Source organism: Athene cunicularia (genome assembly GCF_003259725.1).
Source record: "Athene cunicularia isolate RWA chromosome Z unlocalized genomic scaffold, athCun1 chrZ_part2, whole genome shotgun sequence".
NCBI classification, from domain to species: domain Eukaryota; kingdom Metazoa; phylum Chordata; class Aves; order Strigiformes; family Strigidae; genus Athene; species Athene cunicularia.
In genome coordinates this window covers 10,557,658-10,582,831 of record NW_020799143.1, presented here as the reverse complement: position 1 = coordinate 10,582,831, position 25,174 = coordinate 10,557,658, and the positions used below count along the sequence as shown (strand labels likewise).

Here is a 25,174-nt window from a genome sequence, read left to right as displayed (position 1 = left end):
ATATATATATATATATATAAAAAAAATTTAACTCATATTTCTTAACCATTTTGTCAATAAACAAGCTGACCACAAAAATCTTCATGGAAACGTTGAGAGAAGGTCTGTGTCTCTTGCACATGATTCCAGGCCCTATCTGCTCTAATGCAGGAATAACTACAAATCTAGGGAATTGGAGTACTTTGGAAAAAAAGTATGCAAGATCATTAAAGACAGTAAACAAGTTTAATATTATTGTATCAAAAAATAAAAATAAAAGAAGTCATGCTTCCATAAAACCATTTCAGATTCTCAGGAAAAAAAAATATTTTCAGTTGAAATAATGAAATCTTCTTAGCAGGCTAGTATTTTATTTGATTTTTTAATAAATATTGTATTAAATAAAAATAGCAGAACATGATCTTATCATCTGATAATTCTTGTGTTACAAGTATTCATCCAAATCCTGTCTGACTGAACTGTATTGTTCTACACATGTCAAGAAGGATTTATTAGATTAACAAAATGAATGAAGAAAGAAATAGGTGTATTTCTCTCTCTGGACTTTTTTTTTTTTACACTGACTGTGGGTGAAAGGTATTTATGAAATTAAAAGATCCGTAATTCCCAATCTTAGTGAAACAAGAAAAAAAAACCCACAACAGCTTCTGGGAGCAGTAGTTTACACATCCACATTGTTTTTTGTCAGATTTTCTTAGTGGATTACTCTTCTATGATGCCTAGTTAGAATGAAGACTACAGTGCTTTATATTATATACTCTTTAGCAAAAAAAGTAAGCACTAATGTAGCTAAGAGCATCATGAGACTTTACAACAGCTTAGAATGGTAAAAAAACCGTGATTAAAATATTTCTGTTCAATAGAAATTTGACTTAAGGTGAATTAATATAAAGCTAATATTAAAATTAAACAATCACTTTTTCCAATTAAATAAAATTCAAGTTTTAGAAAGGTAAAACCCCAAAATTCCCAATCAGATTCAAGGATTATCTATCTAAAGATAAGCCATATTTAGCTCACTGACATTGTTTTATCCTCAAAGATTATAAATAAACTTACATGACTAGAGAAAATAAATGGGGAAGAAAAAGAAGAAAAAAACCCAACCCTATAAATCAGTTTAAAAATTCAGTCCCTGAAGAAAGAGTGATTGGCTTCTCTGTCTGTGAAGCAAATATATTATGAATGAAGGAAACTACCTGAACTGTCATGGCAGCCTACATTGTATTTGTAATTTATTTCAGGTAATCATTCTAAAACCTTTTGGGTTCTGTTTTTTTGTTGTTGTGGTGGTTTTTTGGGTTTTTTTTTTGTTTGTTTGTTTGTTTGTTGGGTTTTTTTTTCAGATCCAGCATCTATTTTCATAGGAAATGAAATTGAAACAGAGCTGGCAAACTCCACCTGAGTTGTTAGGAGAATTGTAAATTTCATCTGCACCTGTCACCTGGGCTGGGAGGGCTGTTTTTCAATAGCAACCCATCAGCCTCTGAAGTCAGACTGCTAAAATCTATTCTTTTGCATTTCAATTGTGTGCCTGCAATCTTCTATTCAGGTCAATTAGAATCAAATATATCAGAAAGAATATGTTTGCCCTGTTGTCTTCAAGCAGGAAAAAGTAGTACCTGCTCGGGGGAAAAAAAAAAAGAAAAAAAGTGCCTGGTGCTTAATATTGTTTCAGTTGTAAAGCTGATGCTCTCAGATGGAGATGGTGCATGACTGAAATCAGGAAACTAGAAACTATCTGCTCTTTTCACAATATTTATGAGATTCTCCTTCAGAGCAATCCCATAATTTTACAGGAAAAACAAACAGCAAACAAGACAAAAATCTCAGACTTACATTTATTTAGCTACATCGAAGCAGAACTAGTCAGCAAAATTTCTGCCCATATTCTTGTGCAGTTTACTTTCGATGACATTTGCTCTAGATAGATATATTTCAAAATGTCAGAGGCAGGATGCTTCTTTTCTGCACTTAGGACTTGTACCAGAGGCTTATCCTTTCCATGTTCTTTTGGTACAACACATACACCAAAACTCAATTTATATCTATTCTACCTAGTTCACAATACCCTTTACTGTGCCATATGAGTGTGTCAGCCTTCAATACATTTGCCTTCAGAGAAATTCTGAGACATACCAGAGGGTGCAAATGAAGCAAACCAAGCATTATGCAACCTGTTATTTTCTGCCAATTCATCCAAGAACTTAAAAGATGTACATGAAGAAAGAAACACACAGTTTAACTTGGTTCCCTAAAGAAACAAGGCATAACAACTGTGTAACTATATACATATATATATATATATATATATATATATATATATATACACAGAGCATATATGACTATTTTGTATCCCCTTTGTTTGTCCAACTCTTCATTCTGTTTCCTAATTTCAACCAAATTTCAAGAACAGGAGAGGTCCTAAAATATTTGTGATCATAAGGAAAAGGGATTGAGTCCTGCCTGAAGACAAAGCAAAAATACTTTTTTCTCCTCACAGAAGTCTCAAAAATTTACAGTTTGAAATTTGGTAAAAGACCAAGTCAATTACACAGTATCATTAGGTTTATTTTCTTTGTTCCTTTATTTTTTTCAGGGTTTGGAAGGCACTGGGTTACTATGGAATATTAATATTTTCCTCTATGTAAATGAACAACCAAATATAATCTCAAATCAAATAGAGAAACAGTCATCCTGCCAATATTATCTAAGATAAATAGCAAAGAAACAGTATCTCAGGATAGTTACCTCATTGGACTGAATGTCATATAAGACATATATTTTAATACAATCCACTGGCAATTCTTTTTAAAGTTTAATTAATTGAGGTTCTATTATACTACTCATACTGTTATTTAATGCAATAGTTAGCTAAAAGTTATTTAAATTTACATAACAAAAGTACCCTAAAATTGGGAATGAGCCAAAGTAATTTCCATAAAACAGTCATTACATTTAACTGCTTGTATTTATTCAAAATGATGAGCCATTACTGTTATAATGTAGCACAATTTAATTATTTTCTTTTAAGTTTATACATATTGAGAGAGATTCAATAGCGGATTGCTTCAGACAAACATAGTATTTTCCCACTTCATATAGAGAAATGTCTATATACTACTATTGCAATTAGTGAGTAATGTATGTGTTATGGCAAGACATACAAACACAGATACTTAGAGATAATCAAATTTTACACTTGATGAGATTCCATGTAACATTTTAAAAAGACTTAATTGGCTTAGTGGCATAGATCAGTAACTTCTACAACAAAATCAATAATATTCAAAAAACCCTCTATAGGGAACTTTGAAGGGAGAGGTATTTTCAATTATTAAAAACAAGCGTTTAAACAATATACTAGAACAACTAAAACACTTCTATTGGGCACAACACATTTAGAATTTAGACAGAACCCACTGCTGTGTTACATCTGTTTTTGAGGGGTAATGGTCTTTATTTTTACTAGGTATTTTTATTAAATTCAAAGTATTTATTGACTTGTAGCAGCTCAGGTACAATACTTGATTTAACCAGATTAAGAAAATAAGGAAAAGAAGAACCAATAGTACAAAATTAAAATGAATTGTTCCCTTATAATAAAAAGCAAATATAAAATTAAGTATATGCAAAGCATTTTGAGAAGCAATAATCCCAGAAATATTTCATAAATTCATATTACTTAAAAATTTATCTGCCATTACCACTTACATTTTATGATGTTGTCCTGGTTCAGCTAGGATAGGGTTAAGTTTCCCCAGCAGAGAGAGAGGGGGAAGGGATCTCCAGCCGGGTTATTCATACCATGCTGGCATCAGGTCCAGGGGTGGGAAACTTTGATTTTAATTTCTCTTTGGCTTTTTGGTGGCGGGACCCACGCGTCAACTTTGTGTTCCCTGACCATTTGCGGTAATTCTCTGTATGTCGTTTGTCTTGTTCACTGTTATTGCTGTTTATTGTTATCATTGCCACTGTTGTTGTTCAGATTGTTTATCACACTGTTGTATTAAATTTCTTCTTATTTTAACCCGGGGTTTGTGCCTCACTGCCAGCCCGAAAGGCTGAGGGTGGGGGAGGGGCAACAGCAACGTGTTCTCGGGTCCCGGCAGGGCCTAAACCACAACAGATGTAATTTAAGAATGAATTCTGAGTACATGTTTATCTTTTAATGTTCATGATTGTGTAAACACATATGTTTAACAAGTACAGTGGGCCTATGTTTATTGATGAGACATTCTATTTTCTGTAACAGACATTTCTTCTTGAAGTATGAAAACATTTAATATTAAATGTGAAATTTCTTTGCCCCTCCTCAAACCTGATGTTAGCTACTAACTTATATAACAATCTTTCTCAAAATATTTTAGAAATGTGGTTGATTCCAGGGATAGAGGCAGGATGGATAACGTGAACAAATGAAACCAAACCAAACCAAACCAAACCAAACCAAAACAAAACAAAACAACCCAGCAGTAGATTATAACACCGCAGCTGTGTTCAGAACAAAGTCAGTATCCCTGAATTCTGAAAACCTGATACAAGATACCATAGTCACAGAAACAAGGACCATAAACTACTCTCAGGGAGCACTGATAGTGAATAACTGGACAATAGTCTGTGCAGTATAAATATGGAGAAGAGGAGAAAGGTAGAAAGGGTGCAAAGCAGGCAGTAAAAATCTGTGAATCTGACTTCAATAATATGTGAGACTTTAGAACAATTCTGAATGGAAAGACTATTTAAGGAAATGAAAGTAAATGGAAAACTAGATCAAATGGAACAAAGGTTACCTAATGTAGATCATGTCAAACTATGGTTTTCTATCACAGCCAATTTTTGGATTGAAAATCAGTGGCTGATTTTATCTATTGTCACACAGGAAATTGCTAGTCATTCATGAGTAGATGAGAAAAGAAAAGAATCTACATACTGCACGAGGACAGAAAAATAGTAGCAGGAGATACTGAGAAGGGGAGAATCAAACCACATGAAAATGAATGGTCTAGGAATCAACACAGTCCTTAATTCCATTAACACCATGAAACAAAAAACAAGAGATATGTTTATGAGTTCATCTACCTGTAAAATTAGGAGGTGTCATCAATACTGAGCAGAATCAAGATAACATAAGAATGGACTACATGATGACAGAGTTAACAGAAATGGAATAAAATCTGGCACTAGAAAGAACAAGGTCATATACTTGACAGGATATAACAAGAATTTCAGCTCAAGCCAGCAGCTCATTAGATAGGCATGACTCAAGTGTATTAGTCAGTCAAAAATGACATAAATTTACCTACTACTATGAACAACTGTGAAAAAGCAAGTGGATGCTTAAAATTCATCACATTCAATTGCTGTCTCAATATGAAGGATTACAAATCCACACCCTATCCTCAAAGATATGGATATAAAGAATTTACTTGTAGGCCAGTGGTAGTGGGTAGCATCTGATCTGCAACCCTAAACAATTTGGACAGACAAGAAAAAGAAAGCAGAAAATAACCATTATTTTATACACTCTGTATTAGGAGACTTAAAGAAAGGAAGAAGTTCCTTTGTCACAGGTCATTTTCACATTTTACATTACACAGTCACAAGGAAAAATAAAGTAGTGGGACAGGAGACAAAATTAATGACTACTGTTTGAATGTTCTCAGATGAATGATAGAATTCTACTGAACTAATACCCTACAAAACAATAAAATATACTGATGAACCCAAGACATCATATAAAACAGAAAATCTAGAATTTTAAGAATGTATCTTCTAATGAAAAACAACAGCTTACATCTAATGACCACGTACATTTTACAACTGTGCTATAATTGTAGTCCACTGAGGGACAATGGATGCACACATGGATAATCAGTCTGTAGAGTTACTACTTTATTTAGATGGTTAACACTATCACATTTATGTGAGTATAATATAAATAAAGCTAATCAGTCTGCCTATCTGAAAAAATAAAAAAATACAGATAATACACAAGGATCTTTCCAATTATTCCTGGAGTATAATACTGCAAAATTATGATGAGTTCTATCAAAGAGACAGAAAAGTAAGAAAGGAAAAATGTCTTTATTTCACTACCCTCATGTTATAATTGAGGTAAAATAATGGATGAGTAATATTTTAAAAGAATCTTCATAAATTCCACTTTTTCTTTTTTGAAGCATAATTTAATCTGCAGTCTACTTGCAGAATAAAGCCTGCACTTTTTTTCAATAAAAAAAGATTGGAGTTCGAGAATTTTGCCTTTGTAGTTATGAGACCAACCCACAAAACTCTGACTTTGTTAGCTAAATTTTCACACCTCTTATCAGTATGTCAGTTTTTCAGTAGAATGAAAATTTTATAGGACTTCCACGGTTTTGTTTACTCAAACTATAAATAAAAGGATCATTTTAGGCTGAAGATGGTAAGATCTTAAACTCTTGGTGAACACTGAAATCTCAAAGGTACAGTAGATAGCACAACTACAGGCTCCTTTTTCTGAAAAGTACACATTGTCTGACAGAACTAATCCGTTTTTCTCTTGGCTGTAGTTTTCTAGTCTTTCTTCAACCTTTTCAGTGAAATCTGTCTTTGCATGCTGATGGAGAGAAAATCCCTCGCTAAACGCTTCTACTCAGCACAGCCTCCTCACATTTCGACACACAGTTGTTTATATCACTGCATAGGTAAAGGTTTGTGCTTTGCTGTTTGCCTTATTTTGTTGGCCTGCTTAACAAAATGTGATACACTGTCCTGGTTCCAGACAGGATAGAATTAACTATCCATGGGTTCAGAGGGAGCACAGCTGGAGGGCCACATCAGGACTGATTGAGCCTGTGATGTCATGCTCGGTGTATATAAGTGAAAGTGGGCTCTCTCTCTCTGGTTTTTGGTTTCCTAGTGGTTTGGGTCGCTGCTGGGGGAGGTGGTCGCCACACTTGGTGAGACACTCCTGCATTCTACCCATTTTTTCTGGACTCACTATTGTTCTCTTATTATATTTAGTAAAGTATTTCTTTTTATTCAACATACGAGTTTTCTTCTTTTTGCTCCTCCCCTATTTCATCGAGGAGGATGGAGGTGAATGGCCGGCCACAGGATGACTGGCTGACAGCTGCGTTCAAATCTCAACAGTTTTTGGCACCCAACATGGGGCAGTGACATTTTTTGAGATAACAACAATACGTGATAAATGCTGATTGCTTGGCTCCTTAAGATCTTATCACTTAATCTGCAATATGTGTTTCCCATACTGTTGCTCACCTTCTGTGAGAGTGGGGTTAAGATTTTGTTTCTGTTGTATGTACTATATGATGTTCATCAATGATAGTGTGCAGTCATTGGCCCTGGGGCTATTTACAATTCTGTTTGAGAAATCGGGGAGTTCAAATATCCTTGGAATTTTGACATTAACACGGTCATCTTACTGCTAGAAGCCAGTGTGTTCCTGCATGTGGTTCAGGTTTTGTTCAGGGTTAAGCAATTATTTAAGAGTATCACTTGGAAACCTACTCCAAGGTGTGGAGTAGCTTGGGAAAGAACCTAGAACAGTGGGCACCTCTGGTATATTGGAACTTCACTCCTGAACAGGTGCACAATCCTGAATAACTGGTAAAATATTTGGTAAAAGTATGTTGTCAGCCGGGTAATTCCAGAGTAGCACAGCTCACTGCAACATGCTTACCGACTGCTATTAAACACTGCTCAGCACCCTCAAGAGGAAGGTAACCAAGTAACAGAGACTGCAGCCACTACAATCCCAAGGACAGGCGGAGCAGCTGAACCAGAGAACCAACCCATGACGGTGTCAGTTGCTCCCATACAGAAGAAATACACAAGAAAATCCCCTCACAGTCTACAGGGTGATGATGAACCAGGCCCACCACAAGAACAGAAGGAGGCAGAGCCAGCGATAGACACCTGATCCTTATCCCTGAGTGAGTTGTGAGACATAAGAAAAGATTTCAGCTGCCGTCGAGGTGAGCAACTCACTACCTGGCTGCTGTGGTTCTGAGATAGCGGAGACAGTAGAGTGGAACTAAAGGACAAGAAAGCCAGGCAGCTGGGATCCCTGTCTAAGGAAGGGGGCATTGACAAAGCCATTTGAAAGAAGACACAAAATCTCAGTCTCTGGAGGCAACACATGTCAAGTGTGAGGGAGAGGTATCCCTTCAAGGATGATTTTGTATGTCATCCAAGTAAGTGGACCATTATGGAGAAAATATCTCAATGCTTGAAGGAGCTAGCCATGTGACCCAGTCAATGCATAACTACCCACAGATCCAGATGAGGTCCAAGGCACCAGGCTCACATGGCAGAAGTTTGTACGGAGCACAACATCGCCATATGCCAGTGCATTAGCAGTAATGGACTGGAGAGACGAAGAGGGACCAACAGTGGATGAACTGGCTCGCTGACTACAATATGAATAAAGTCTCTCTTCCCCCCTCATTGCAGCTGTGGAGAAATTATCTCAATAATTCCAGCAATATAAAGAGGACATATCCTACTTCCCACCTGCATGGACTTGGATCTCGGCTATTAGGAGCAATCATTTCTCTGCTTGAGCGAACTGGTACACACCATGGGGGAACTTGTGGCATCGCCTGCATAACTATGGGGAAGACATGAAGAAATGGGATAGAAAATCTACCTACCTCCTCGAAGAGTGGGTATGTGTGTTGGAAGTATAAGTACAAAACAGGGTTCTTTTAGGAGAAATGCTGCTCTGATTTCCAGTAATCAATTTCCCAAACAGAGCAGAAAGGTTGACTTTTCTCACGATCCTATAAGAACTTCTGACTTGTATTCTTAAGAAGTGATCAAGATGAGACTGAAGCCCGTGCACATCACACTAACCCATTTGTCGTTAGCAGGTATTATGACCAACATCAGAGGGCCCTGCCTCCAGCCAGGTGGAGGTCAGGGACAACCGAGTTTACTGGACTGTGTGGATAAGACGGCCTGGCACATCTGACCCCCAGCAGTGTAAGGCTCTAGTGGACACTGGTGCTCAATGCACCCTAATGCCATCACATTTTAAAGGATCAGAACCCATTTGTATTTCAGGAGTGACAGGGGGGTCTCAACAGCTGACTGTATTGGAGGCTGAGGAGAGCTTAAACTGGAAAAGAGTGGGAAAAACACCCCATTGTGACTAGCCCAGACACCCCATGTATTCTTGGCATAGATTATCTAAGAAGAGGGTATTTTAAGGTGGGCTTTTAGCTACCTCAGAAACAGAAGGAATTAAACAGCTGTCTGTGTTACCTGGTCTCCCAGAGGATCCTTCTGCTGTGAGATTGTTGAGGGTTGAAGAACAACAGGTGCCAACTGCCACTACAAGAGTGCACCAACGGCAACATCGCACCGGTCAAGACTCTGTAATCCCTACCCATGAACTGATTCATCAGCTGGAGAGCCAAGGAGTCATCAGCAAGACACTCTCCCCCTTTAACAGCCCCATATGGCCTGTGCAAAAGTCTAATTTAGGCGAGTGGAGATTGACAGTGGACTATTGTGGCCTGAATGAAGTCACGCCACCGCTGAGTGCTGCTGTGCCAGACATGCTAGAACTTCAGTATGAATTAGGGTTGAAGGCAGCCAAGTGGTACGCCACAACTGATATTGCTAACATGTTGTTCTCCATCCCTCTGGCAGCAGAATGCAGGCCACAGTGTTCTTTTCCCTGGAGGGTTGTCCAATACACCTGGAATCAGCTGCCCCAGGGGTGGAAACACAGTCCCACCATTTGCCATGGACTGGAACAGGGTGAAGCCCCAAAGCACTTACAGTACAGTGATGACATCACTGTATGGGGTAATACATCAGAAGAAGTTTTTAAGAAAGGGGAGAAAGTAATCCAAATCCTTCTGAGAGCCGGTTTTGCCATAAAGTGAGGTAAGCAACCTGAACTAGAGATACAGTTTCTAGTAGTAAAATAGCAAGATGGATGTCACTGGATTCCAATGGAGGTGATTGATAACAGCTACATCCCCACTGACTAACAGAAAGGAAACACAAACTTTCTTGGGTGTTGTGGGTTTTTGGAGACTGCACATTCCCAATTACAGTCAGATTGTCAGCCCTCTCTATCAAGTGACCAGAAAAAGAGTGATTTTGTATGGGGCCTGGAGCAATGGCAAGCTTTTGAGCAAATTAAAGAGGACATAATTCATGCAGTAGCCCTTGGGACAGTTCCAACAGGGCAAGATGATAAAAATGTGCTCTACACTGCAGCTGGGGAGAATGGCCCTACCTGGAGTCTCTGGCAGAGAGCACCAGGGGAGACTCGGGGTCGACCTCTGGGGTTTTGGTGTCGGATACGGAGGATCCAAGGACCGCTACACTCCAACCGAAAAGGAGATACTGGCAGCATAGGAGGGGGTTCAAGCTGCTTCAGAGGTGACTGGGACTGAAGCACAGCTCCTCTTGGCACCCCGACTGCCAGTGCTGGGCTGGGTGTTCGGAGGGAGTGTCCCCTCTACACACCACACAACTGATGCCACGTGGAGTAAATGGGGTGCATTAGTCACACAACGGGCTCAAATAGGCAGCCCAGACATCCAGGAATACTGTAAGTGATCACACCTTTAAAGAAAACAAATGGAATGATTTCCTATCATAGCATGGTGCCTAGAAAAACACTAAATTTCATTTATTAATTTATCCGGTATTAAAATAAAGCTGATCTTGTCATTACAATGAATGTTCCTGCCCTAATTAGCAATGCATTATCTATTAATTTTCTCTTCAGGACAGTGCCTAACATTAACATCAGACCATGTGATTCTTGCTATTAGATCAGTGACTTAAACTGATGGCAGGGGACAGGTGGTGTGGTGAGGGAAGCAGCTCTGTTTTGGGGGTTTTGACTGAATATGGCACTACCAAAGACATAAATATCAAGATGAGGTTTTGAAGTGAATGGACTCTTGAAATTGTACCACATGGTCAAAAACCAACTGTACAGTTTCACTTGCTGTTGTGGTATCTACAACAGAACTGTATTCTACATAACCTAACTTCAGAAGAAACTCTCTGCTGGGGCAAAGACAATGACAAAGAATTGGACAGGGGAAGGGAACCAGTTATTCTACACATACCACCAAGCACTTGCATAATCAGGAATGTCTACTCAGTTTCTCTAAAACATACAGGCAGACCTGAGACAAAATTTATGAAAAAAAAGGCTAGTTTGGCTTTTTTTTTTTTTTGAAAGCTCATGGTCAACATGAAAAACTAAGACAAGACACCACACAAAGTCCAACTTTATGGTACCTGTTTCTGTTATAATTATGTAAAAATATAATTAAACCAGAAGGAATAAACAGAATATTGATATTCTTCTTCAAAGTAGAAACATTGCAAATGCGGTGAAGCACATACCTGCCAGTACACATAAAAAAACTTAGCATTTGGTTATTAGCACAGCTTTGATAGCTTCTGTAACTTGTCACCTACAGAAGGCATGCAGTGACAGCATATTCTATAACCTGCCTTGCTCTGAAAATCCCACAGAGACCAATCAGGAACGCTTTCCATCTGGACTTCTGCAGGACCCTGTAAATGGAATCCACCAATCTAATAAAGAGAACACCAATTGCCACTAGAAGTCTTAATAAAAATCAGCCCTTTCCTACCTGTCACGATTGTTTATCTCCTATTTTGACACATTCCAGTGTTTTCACTAAAAGAAAAATGGTTCTGTTCAATGGTGTGACATAAAAGAACCAAGAAATGGTCAAAACTGCTACAAATAAGAGAAAAAGAGCCATTAAAAAGCAGCTTTCTGTCATTTGGAAATGCATCAGTTCTTATGGATGTGAACTCAAAACACAGTAACTGTGAATGAGGTATTAAAAAAAACCCTCCAGAAATATTTCTGAGAGATGTTCTGCATTTTTCTTTTCTCTGAATGTGTATTAAAATTAACTCTGAAACTTACTCAGAAAAGCAAGGATATATTTTTAAATTTATCCTGCCTTTTCCTTAGGCAGGATAAATGTAAAAATCATGATTTATTATTAAAAAAAAAAAAATCACATACACCGAACTTGTATGCAAAATCATTTTTTACATCTAGATTTGTAAGTACACAAGCACAATCTTGCCAGCCCAAAGAGTTAATTGATATTATGCATTAAAATATTATGAAGTTTAACTCATGAGAATGAAATAATTCTTTCTTTGTTTCTTTCTTTTTTTTTTTTTTTCCCCAGATTTTGCACAATAAGGACAGAAATTTCCTGACACTACAATCAATTGTCAAATCAAAAATCAAAAATAGCTGAAATGCACAGCACTCTGAGACTCAAAATAAGGGAAAAATTCACTCAATATATTTAAAAGGTCTTACTGTTTTGCAGGTGCTGGTATCAGCTAGGTCCCTCCTGAAGTCCTTCCTTTGTCAGCCAGAACTGGAAGTCCCAAACAGGACCCACACTTAAAATCCTTGAGAGCTGCATGCAGATTGTTCATGCCTTTGCTAGGTAACTCATTAAATGTTTTTGTTCTCTGTTCCACAATTACAAATATTAGATCTTAAAAGAATCCTTGGAAAGCTTTCATTTTCTTCAACTCTTTGAATACTGGAGCTTCACAGAAGGTGTATGATATCAAAAGACAGCATAAAAACTATAGGAGCTAACAACACTGTACGTGCAGAGTGTAGGCATGCACAAACAAGCTTTGTGAATAAACCCATTTTCTGGAACAGAAGATGGGTTACAGATCAGCAGTACACGTTCTAAGTGACTATTAGGCTCCTCCCTTCTTATGAATTGCTGCTTCAAATATTCAAATACACGCAAGACTTACAAGCTGGAAGGATCTATCTCCATCCACTCATATCACAACAAAAGCTCCACATTTCTCAGTAACACTAAGAAAAGGTAAAGAGCAGAGTAGCCAAGGCCAGTCTTGGCAGCCAAACCACATGTCGGAAATAGGGATAATTCCAACTGTTGGAGAATTTGCCAGGGAGAAAAATGAGGCCATGGTAAAAAGAAACAATCTGGCATCTGAATTTCTGATGTCTGCAAAAGGAAATGTAAGGGGTTTACAAAATACTGTCACTGAGAGAGCCCGGGATCTGCAAACCTTTCTTTTAATTAATCATGTAACATTATTTCAGGAAACTTCACCCCTGAAAAAAACCTAAAACTGAGTCAAATAAATAACAAACAAAACAAAACAAGGGAAAAAAGCCAATGCTGAAAACATTTCTATTCATATTTTCTACATATTAAGAAAGAGTAAGTATTTCTAAGTAAATGAATGAATCTTCATGTCCTCCAAAAATCCGGCCCGGCATCACTCTTTACTTCAATTTTTCTTTAGAAAGTACAGAAGACTAAGCCATGAACATCTATGTTTTGCTCATGTCCACATTCTAGATATTCAGCAGCAGTATCGTATGTCAGTCTATTTTAATATATGAGCCTGAAAATCAGACTTCAGAGTTTAAAAAATGATCTAAAAAGCTACACAAGTACAAAAGTAGTGAAGGGTAAATTCAAATTGTAACTGCTCAGCAGTGGTAAATTTGTAACTCAGAAATGATCTCACATGGAAGGCATGAAGGCCCAACTGCAGGAGGGACTGAAAAGGCTGGGGGCCAAAATGTCAGAATACTCTCTGTTGACTAGTAGCCATCCTGGAATATGAGCAAGCCCTCAGGGGCCACTTCTGGGTAGCAGAGCTGGGCCAAGGGACAGACCCAAGGGCAGGCTGGGGCACACTATGCAAGCACTAACAGGATTGGTGCTGCAAGCATATTTAAGGCATTTGCTCGTGAGGCATCTCTGCAGACTTCGTTAGACCCCACTTGTTGACACAGGATTTTGCTCAATGCATTGTTGGTTTGGGTTTTTTTTTTTTTGTTGTTTATTTGCTTTTTATATTTAAGTACAAATGTGTTCAATTAGCTACAAGGGGTACAATGAAAATTCCCCAACAGTAATTTAACCAGCAGAAGAGCACCACTTCCTATTTTAAAGAATGATTTTCTTTTGAGTCTTGCAGTTAGGCTTTGAAAATACCATCTCTGTTCAGTCTGAAGGAATAACACAATTCGTCCATGACAAAGTCCATCTTCCAATACAGATAGTACTATGATGTGGCATATTATTTCTTCTCTCAGTGATTACAAAGATTAATTATGGCAAAAATGACAATGAATTATCTGGCAGACATTAAAGGATACTATAAAATAGACCACTATTTATATTCTAAGTGTCTAACATACTGAGTGCTTACCCCCCACTGCCATTTACCGGTCATTTACCTGGTCATGTTTTATGAGAGATCACAGTTTAAGAAACATTCAGTATTTTACAGTGTTCTGTTCTGGAAAAGGATTTTGCACTAAACAGTAACTGATTTTCTGACTGAAACCATCCATTACTGCATGTGGCTTTAACATGGTTTTAGCAGTGGGGTTGCAAAGTCAGAGGAACTCCTTCACCACAGCTTTCTCGTACGCACACCTCTCTACAGGCAAGTGGCAGGGTAGGAAGATAAAGATCACAGGAACATTTCAAAATCCTCATGAGTTTGTGTCTTCCAGGTTTAAGATTATTTTGTGTTATATTTATCCAACTTGAATGACTGAAAAAAGGAAACACATCCAACTTCAGACATCATTTTCCAAATGTACTTCTACATTAATTAAAGCTGCAAAAATAATATAAATAATTAAATATATATGGAATCAGTAAATAGTAATACCTCTACTACTATCAAACAACAATACAGGTGTGAAAAATGGATCTCATTAACAAAATCTGGTTCTGGTAAGCTGTTAAAACATTGAGCAAGATATGGATACAAATAGCTATAACTAACTATAAAAACAAACATGTAAATATAAATGTCATACTCCGAATTTCCTAAGTAAAAACATCATGATCCATCATACTATCAGTTTACTGATACTAGTTCATCAGTAGGTTTCTGAATCACACCTTTTAGTCTAGAATGTTCAAGTATGCACAACCACGCACTGAAACTTGACATAATTTGATTCCACTCAGCATACATTTTCAGCACCTGCGGCAGTATCTTAGAAACACATCCACTGAGACATTACAAAAATATATTAGAAACATCAAAAGAGAAACTACCCCCTTCATACCTCCATCACACATGCACACTTTACTAGAGGTGAGAGTTAGATCATAGAATTGTTAGAATTTCTCTATCTGTTCTTACCTAAGAGTATCTACAGAGAATACATTACTGCCCCCCCCCTTATAATATTTGTAAGTAATCACTGCAGAGATCAAAGAAGAAGGAAAAGAATAGATTGCCCCCCCCACCCCCCATGACACATGATGGTGAAAAAAGCTTACTTTCTACTGCAGTATCCTAAAGATAAAGGAGATGAAGTTTAGTGAAACTGAATCCATCCCTTACGCACTGCTCAAAATTTGGGTCAGTCTCACAGGTTATATACCACTTCTAGGCTACATCAAGCCAGTAATTACATGTAGACAATTTGCAAAGGATTCAAACATAAGAACCCTTCATTGCAGACAGCGTGGAAATGTGCATATTGATACTTGGACATTTATAATTTTTTTCCCCAGTCTCTCTCTCTTATGTTTTTTTCCTGCCCAGGAAGAGCGAATCAGGATACAGTAAAGCACACCTACATAGCACAAGAATGATCTATGAGATAATCACAGTTCACAAAATTCAAAACAAGTTTACAGTTGAGTACAGATGAAGTTTTTTGAGCCCTCAGGGAGGAACGAGAAAATAGAGAAATAAGTCATCATGCCCCAAAGCACATTAACGACAGACGAGGAGTAGATGGGAAAAAGTGATCTTCTGTAAAAGAAACTTACATATTTCCTAACATGGCTTAAAAGCTTCCTTAGGAGAGTGTTATAGTTACCTTTAACCTGCCTAGGACATCTGACAGTTTTACACTTTTTTGTTGCTATATGCACTATAAGTTTCACCCAGCCAAAAAAGTACATTGATAGTTATAGATAGTAATAGTGGAGCTATCGAATCCAAACAAAGGTTTAGTAGATGATTCATCTATCACTGAATTCCTTTTGCATTTTGTTTTACTTAATTACTTACTGAAGTCAGAATAACATTTTTACAGCACCGTGCCATGAGCAAAACCCTGTCATAGTCCTCTTCTTGTGCTAGGCTCATCACTGTCATCCAGAGCTCCCAAAAGTATGTGAGGAAATGAGACCACAAACCACCATGGCTCTGTTTTTCCTATTTTACAGGGGGAGAAACACATTTAGTGACATATATTTATATTTACAGATGTTTTATGTAAGAGTAAACAAGGTAAAATCATGGGTTAGTATTTGTAAACAAGTTTCATGTTCCCTTCTTTCACCAAGAGATCTGTCCTCAGTTTAATTACTGGAGGACATGTCTACTCTGTGGAAAAGTGGCTCCTGAGACAGACTTTGCTTGAGGACAGAAATGTAATCACTGCAGGGTACACTGGAGCTGCAGAGCATACTGGCATGGTGCAACTGAAAAACCCCCACAAATTCCACATTCAGACTGATAAAACAGTTACTGCAATGCACCTTGTCAACTGGAAGGCAGAGCTCAGCAACCTTTAGTGTGTTCCACTGCATTTGGATACTCCTGAAGGTATCTTGAGGGGCTATTTCAACCCTGAAAATTAAAATCAATCATCCTGATGGTTTTAAAAAAAAATATCTCCACTGGCTCAGTAAAACAGAGCAGCAGTTTTTCACTGCAGGCATATAAATTCCCTAACCACAAGAACTAGCTAAAATTCTAAATGTCTTTTTTCTCCTCATATTTACTTTTTGTCAAGTGGGACAAATAAGTAATTCTTGTTTGTTACACAGTTCTGTATCTGAGCCCTCCAAACAAGGTAAAATGAAAAAAATGGTACACAGAAAAGAAATAAAGAGACCAGCTATATTCAAACTATGCAGCATATCACCATTGAATGAATATTCACTTCATTCTTTCTGCAGCTTTTATTCAATATTTATTTAGGCAAAGCTCTCATTTATTTCCCCAGGAGCTTCAGTTGAACAAGGACATTGAGATGCAGTGTTGTTCTTCATTGATAATAAAAGAAAAATCTTAGTTACTAAATATTGTGGGTTTTTTCTAAAAAAAATAAAGTTAAGTCAGTCTCATCATGATTACAAAACTACTGCAAACTAGACAGCTGCAAAGCAGATAGGCATCCTGTCATTGATCAGGAAAAGAATTTACAGTGAGAGACATAGTTTGCTGGCTTGGATCATAAAAGGGCTTACTATCTTGTATAAAAGTCAGTCTATAACCATCATTAGATGCTGGATAGTAAAAAAGGCTTTAAAATAAGCATAAAAGTACCAAGATACTTTTATCTTGTTTATTACTGCTTTATGAAAAGAAATGCTGTAGTATTCTGCTGATTTTTTTTCATAATACAGTCTCTTTTCACTCTATGCTAGCTTTAGAAGCAAAAAAACCCCAACATGTATTGACAAGATCGGGGCTAAAAAGGAGCTTTAATCATGGTTTTTTGAAGGGGTGTAAAGATCAGACTGTCTTAGGTGGGTAGAACACAGAATTCCAGCTTATTTAAATGAATGAGATTTTCAGTTTACCAGAACATTGTGTACAGTCAAAATACCTGTATATTTCCTCATTTCAGGAGTGAAAGACACTCTCACTATTACTTAGTCCCTCTGGTCTATGACTTTCAACAGCAGCAGCCTTAACCCTCAGGAAATCAAGGAGAACCCACCTACCCAAAGATAGGCAAGGGATACTCTGGGAGCTGTAACACCACACATGAATGCATTTGGTATAGCTGCTGACGACTGTACAAGGCAGTCAGTATGGCTTGCTATACCTTTTTTCTAACATTAATTCAGAGTATTTTCAGGGAACTGGAACTTATATATATAAGTTTTGAGGTCTATAAAGCCTGGTGGTCTAGTTATCTAGAGTCAGAGTCAATCACTGATGAGACAAATAGCACTTCTACACTGAAAATCGCCTTATACTAGTTAGCTAATCTTCCATCTTCTGTATGACTTCTTCCTATAAGAGCTACTTTTTCTTTCATATGACTAAAAAAGGACCTTGCTAGTTCAGAAGCAAACATCCAAGTTTCAGAATTTTAATTTTATACACATAAATTCCGATTTTCCTGTCTCTGCAGAAGCCATTAGAGTTCATCATGTATCTCAAAAATAAAGCGTATTTTCTAATAAATGAATCAGTGAAAATTCAGGAAAAATCTCCCTTCTGCAGCTCCTATATAGTTACTTCTAATTCAAAATTTCTCCCAGATTCAAATTAGTTTTTTTTTGTTTTGGTTTGGTTTTTTTTTTACTGCATAGCAGTAAACATCATATGACCTCTACCATAATTTGTAATCCTGAAGAAAAAAATCTTTCCCTTCTCTCCTCAAAACCTTCTGAAAATTCCACAGTATCCACACTGAGCACATCCAGTCTAATGTAATACAGGATACAGCACAATGCTGCAGTTGAATTACCACAGTGATCCAGGCTCCCATATGCAACTCAGATTGTCTACAGCATCACTTTTATAGTGCATGTTACCCTCTGAAGATCTTACTATTGCTGTCTTGTTCAAAACCTCTGCTCTAGACCTTCTCCAGTAATAACTAACTATGTTTCCTCTCCTAGTAAGGTTGATTATTAGATTATATGGCATCTGAGTAATAGAATTTTTTGTACCCTGTTTAACCACATATGAGACTTCATTTTTTGTTGTTGTTGTTTAGTATTTTCTTTAAAGGTGTATTTTTAAAGTAACTCTGAACAAGTCAACCAGATACAGCTGGAGATTTTTGGTGGCAAATTTTTAATTAATCAGGAAAAAATCTTTATAAAATTGCATCTTTAGGAATAACTTAAGTTTTGAAAAGCACTTTTTATTTAAAGTGGACAGACAATAAACATCCAAAAAAGAGCAAGATCTTCAGCTATTGGCTGAATAAAGAATGGTACTAAGTAATAAGAATAAATTCAAGTATTCCAACATACTGTTTCTAATATATTTTTCCCTACCGACCACATATGTAAATACATTAATTGCTAAAAAATTATTATAGAAAAAAAAAACAAACATGAACTCTAACAGCAAGGAACATGCAATAGCTTATTCCTGATCATAACCAAATAACAAGATCTACTTAATAAAAAAGTAATTAGTCCTGCCACCCAGCTGGATAAATTTCCTAACCATATATTTTCTCTACCTTCCGAGATTTTAAACCCTAGAGGTAGTTTTCTTCACTAGTCAATTAAGTGAGTATGGTATTTAAGTAATAATTTTGTAGTTACTGATTTTAATCTACTTAAAATGTCAGAAGTTTCTAGGATTTCAATCATTTTTAAATTCTTGCACTGAAAATACTAATTAAGTAGAAAATAAACAGTATCTGTTTTACCTCCCATTTTTACCTCCCAGTCTACACTGTTTTCCTTACTAAGAAATAGCATAGCAATTTGTAATAAACACATAAACCTGTCTTCTGAAAAGCAAAATAATTGGACACCAATGCTCCTCTGCTTTTCACAGATTTAACTCTAGGTTACTGGCATAGGTGTCAACTGATGGAAGGAGACCTAGTATTCCTTTGACAAACATTAGTCTGTAATGCTTATACTTGCACATATATAAAACAACAGATAAGTAAGCATCATTAAATACTTAAGTATAAAACACTGCAGAGTTAAAGTTTCAGTTAACTGCCATTTGTAAAACCCTAACATTATAGCTGCATAATTTTTTACAAATAAATAAAATAATTTTTATCATGACACTACACTGCATCTATAAATTTTATAGTATTTTCAAGTTTAGAAAGACAGCTTTTGTCATAACGGCATTTATATAATACATGCCAGTATACTGAGACACACATTTTTTTTTCAGTTTTAAACTAAAAATCACGTACAGGCCCTGACTGACAGTTGCAAGTTCTAAATTACAAAAACTATTTTATATTCAAAAACTTTCAGATCAATCCACCAAAACATTTAACCTTAAATCATACTTAACAGTGAAAAAAACCCAAGCAATTGTACAGAAACTTGTGTAACCAATATTGTCACTGGTGGTTTTGTTTTCTCTATATAAAACAACTGAAAATTGAGAGGGAAGAGTAAATTTCAACTTTTCACTTCAGAAACATCTTAAATAAAGTTAACATGCACTTCTGCAGTCACCAACAGACAAGACTAATTTTAGTTCTCGGTACTTCTTTATCATTCTTAGCAAATTGGTGTGAAGAAGAGACATTTGAACTGGTGATGGATCTCACTGCCCCCACATCTGTTATCACCTTATTAGTGGAGAGCAACTTATAAGCAATAAACATTTAAAAGTACTGAGAGTTCTAACTTTCTCACAAAAGAGAGCTCTAATCCTGTGCAATACTGCACAGTAAACTGAAACTTGCAAGTAGCAACAAAACACAGGGTAATTTTTTGGGAACAGAAAATATTTTAAAGATAAGAAAGCAGAATAGCCATGAATGAAGAGTTATCAAGATGTGAAGAAGTTAGTGTTTACTCTGGAACTCCTGACTGGTACTTAACTAAAACACAATAGATTCTAACACATAATGCAAACGTTACTACTAGCACTGACAACACACTTTACACATAACCTACTGCATTTTCTTTTTATGGTTGATTCTATCCCACTTCAAGAATGTCATTATGTGTCTGTCACTATCCATAAATCATGACCAAATCTGCTCCATCCATCCTGCTGACTGAGCTCAGGGACAAACATGTTCATGGGAATTTGAAAGCCTAGAGCAATGGGATGCAAATTGTTGATTATACTCAGTGTAATCAACCCAAGGCCTTTCTGTGAATTCTCAACCTTGGAACTCTGAAATAAATGTTGATAGATTTTTCCATTGGTATTGGTATAGATTTGATGCTGATGCGAGCTTTTGATGTTACTGTAATAAAATTTGTAAAATATACTAGAGATGCCAGTATGTTTTATTTATCTAAATAATTACCCAGACATGGCCTGACCTCTGATGGGATGTCCACTGCTATCTCAGAGCAGAGATAGGTAATAATAACCAGAAGATAAATATTAATGAGGCTAAAAGAAAATTAAGGAAGTTTCGGCTTTTTCCTCCCCTACATATCAACCACAAACTGACAGTAAAAGAACTGCATTTTAATTTGTTTGTGATAAAGAGCATTTTAGCGTATTTTTAATGCAATCCCATAAAGTTGTCAAACAGTCTACAGAACTGTTTCGTACCAATGATGAGCATCAGAATTCAATTATTTTCTAAATTAAGATACAATACTTTCCTTGTAGAAAGTAGTCTCTTCCCTGGGGATATTACTTGTACAATGACTTGCATCTGATAATATAATCAAGGTATGTGATCATTCACTACTCTATTTGAAAACTTCAGCATCATTAACAGTCATTCTCTGTCAGTTTTAGAGTAGGTCTTCTATTGTAGCATTAGCAAGAAATGCCTGTTATTTAAAAATAACAGTGCTAATAATAAATGCATTTATAGAAACTATGATCACTGCAATAAAAATAAAAAAATCAGAATTGATAAAAGCTTCTCTAAACTGGCAAGTTTTAACCAAGGAAAAGTAGATATAAAGAGGTGAGAATTTACATAGAAAGTCCCTAATTTGTTCTCTTTATTTCCATTCACCTTCAAAATTATCCTTAATAATTTTTAGTCACAGTGGAATTCATGTGTGTAAAGGGTTTAATTATGTTTTGTGCAACACTTCACTTTTAGAGAGTTTGAAAAAAAAGGTACTGCACCTACTAGAGTATCAATTTCTGGCAGGTTCTCAACGGCTGATTTAGTAACTTGCTGATTTACAGCTGTAGAGACAGTTCCCAGTAAAATAAAAATGTTTCCTAGCTCCAGTGAAAAAAAAAACTTACAGGAGTATTTGCTTTAATCCTTCATTTAAAACTCACACCTGACCTAACACAATTACTTACTCAGGGCTGTGCCTTCAAACTCCTTTCAGCTGCTTTGGAAGTACAATTCTTTGGGAGTAAGAAAGCATAGGAAAGCAAAAAGCAACACTACCACAGAACTTCTAAAAGATTTGAGTTTGCAGCAGCAGTTATTACCTCTCTTGGTTGAAACTGTCAGTTATTTTCTAGGGGGAAAATAAACAACCAAACAAACCAAAACTCCCGAAATAAAACCCCAGAAATACACTTTCATACTTTCATATTCTAGATGATAGGCTCTCTCACCTTCAGATAACCTAAGAACTCCATTCTACTCAAAAGAGGAATACTGTGATTCCTTTAAGACAGAAATAATTCTGAACACACCAATTTTTGATGCAGGAAATTTTCTTTATACAACTGACTTAGTAACATGAGCAGTGACACTGCAAGTTGAAGTGTAAAGGTCTTTATTTTGGTGTTAACGTCAGCTGGTCTGAAGAAGGAAAAAAACCTTAGGTATTCAGGATCTGATACTACAGAAAAAAAATGAAAAGAAGAAAAATAGATTAATTTAGAGGAAGAATTAAAAAAAATTCCTGTTTTCCTTGATGATTGGCAGCCTAACGAACAACCTAGTCATGAAAATTCATGCAAGAAAACTGAACTTTATCTGGTTTCACAAACATCTGAATACATTAATGCCAACAGCAGAACTACCTGTCTAAATGCTACTGAAAAGGATTTAAATTTCTGATCAACTTTTCAAACAAACTAACTCTCCCACTGAAATTTTCACTTCCAGAATAACTTTTATATATATAAAAGGGGATTTCAATTTTTTTCCAGTTTAGTTACTGAAAATAATATGCATTAGATTGACCGAGTTACCTTCACATGTTAGTACTCACTCCTTCTTGAGTTAAATAATTTAATTTACTCTTCCCACAATCATTTTCCTTGTCTTTAGCACGGGGATAGTTCTTACTTCTTCAGTTCAGATGAGTGTTTTGACATATGAGTTAAAATTTATTCATGAATAAAGATACTATACATTTAGAAATACTAGAATGTATGTGAAAAATATGTTCATTCAAGCCACTCATGTGATACTGTAATTAAGTTTAGCTTGATTTTAAAGAGTATTTGAGAAAGCCAGTAGTAAATGTGTTTCATGCCTGATTTGTTTTATCCTTCATAATTCTGTATTGGGAAAAAGATTGAGCCTTTTCCTCAACCCTGCTTCCCAAATTGTAAGAGTGACCTCTAGTGCTTTACTGCCTTGCTGTGTGATGCAAGTCTTTTTTTTGCAATGGTTTTAATGTGCCACCCTGTAAGCAACTGATTTAGTTTTGTGCATAGTGCCAAATGCTATTAATGTGCAATTCAATTATCATGGTCTTGTGAAAATGAATGTATTCATAGACTGTACAATGCAGAATGATGAAAAGAATTAAAGCTGTGGGGCTGGATTGCAGCAGGGTGTTTAACAAGAGGAACTTAGTATTCATGTTTAGGGCTACACTATGCACTTGAGTATCAAATGAGATATCATTACTGAATGACAGCACAAGATCATTTTGGTGCTGCAGTGTGAATGTCTGGCTCATGGGAGCATGTTTAGTTTACAAAGTATCCATATGCAAAACCCTAGGCTCCAGAGCAATAGAGCACTTCAAACTTCTCTGCCATTGCTCAAATGTTTCCAGGGAGCTGTCCCCTGGCACTGGGCTGTAAGGTTATTCCTGAACATTCCTCCTTGCTTTGGCGTGTACTTTCTTCCCACAGAGGCATTGCTCCAGCCCTCCCCATTCTTGTGATGCACAACCAAGGCCTTAACAGGAAGGGGAGAAAATATGCTCAGTTCAGGTTATGAGCATCTGGCATTTAGGCTACCGTTCTACCACATGTACACAAAATGAGATCCTTCAGCTTGCTGAGGCTGAATCAAATGGAACAAGAAGAGCTCAGAACTATTACTGAATGATAACCCCCCTGAAAATTAGTTGCTTGAGAAGTTTTTTTTTTTTTGTTTTTTAATTTAAACATCATTAATCTAATTCAACACTGAAACAGAGATTTTTCAGGTATATATCAGATTTGCCTCATAGAGAGCAGATTGCCTTTAAAACTGCAATCACTATCTTTATTTTGCAATACGACCCTACTGGCTAACTATGAATTATTCATTTTTTAAAAACTTTCTGCTGGAACTGATAGCATTTTCTTCTTTAGTCATGCATGAATAAAACTCCCTAAGCAATCAATGCAGAGACCATAAAGTCTTGCTATTCACATTTTTCCTTGCTACATTTGTACTGCTCTTGAACTGCACAGCAATGTCCATTAGAGTTATCTGAGTGCCAGCTTAATTCAGGAGATGCAGATACCAGCTTTCAAAATTATAAATTGCTAAAAAGCAAGCTGAATCAGTACACAATAGAAATCTGCCAGTTATTCCCACGTAAGACACAATTCATTGGAAAATGCTGCACTTACAAACAGAAAAACAAAAATGAAAATGGGGCTGAACATATATCCCTTAGTAAAATACTGCTTTCAGATACTCTTAGCCTGTAAGCTTTATAAACAATATTCTGCCCATAGAATGACAAAAATCTATAGAAGGATTTTAGAACATTTTCAGCCTAGCAACTTGCTGTCATGATTTCAAAGCAGTAAGCATTTGTCTCAAAAATGATATTTATTCTAAATACAAATAAAATATCCCAGAAGTTTTAAAACACTCTGGATTGAGTTTTAAATCATATGCAATACTTACATTTACTCCCTGCCACCGCCGTGTGCCAGTTATGGACACACAGAAGAAACAGCAGCTTCAAGAAGATTTCAGTGACAGAATCCATGTTCGCATTCACCGACGCAGCCAAAAGAACCAGGGTATTAGGAAACAGCTGCTCGGTTCTACAGTCCTGCTCCTGTCTCTTCTCCACCGCCTCCTCTTCTCGCAGTGCTTCCCAGGGACCAGACCCCTCAGCCGAATGCACTCCGCACCTCCTCACGCATACACACACCCCTCCAGGTCTGCCCTTCCCTCTAACAGCAGTCCCTGAGGAGCAGCAGCCAGAATCTCGCCTCCGGTTCCAGGGAGCCGCTCGGGGCTGAGCTGCCAGACTCCCCTGCGCCGCGGCACCGCGGCCGCGTCGCGCTCGCCGCGCCTGCCGGACCCCCCTTGCGGCGACAGGTAGGA

The 25,174-nt window shown here is 36.9% G+C and overlaps 1 protein-coding gene across 1 annotated transcript in view; it reads right to left on the bottom strand.

Moving 5' to 3' along the window:
- The window catches only part of LOC113490019 (contactin-associated protein-like 4), a 234,238-nt gene extending 209,088 nt beyond the window's left edge, over positions 1–25,150 (bottom strand). The window contains exon 1 of the mRNA XM_026866169.1: positions 24,746–25,150. Within this exon, the coding sequence (XP_026721970.1) occupies positions 24,746–24,830 (85 nt within the window). The 5' untranslated portion in view covers positions 24,831–25,150. The remainder of the gene's footprint in view (positions 1–24,745) is intronic.
- Positions 25,151–25,174: the final 24 nt, after the last annotated feature.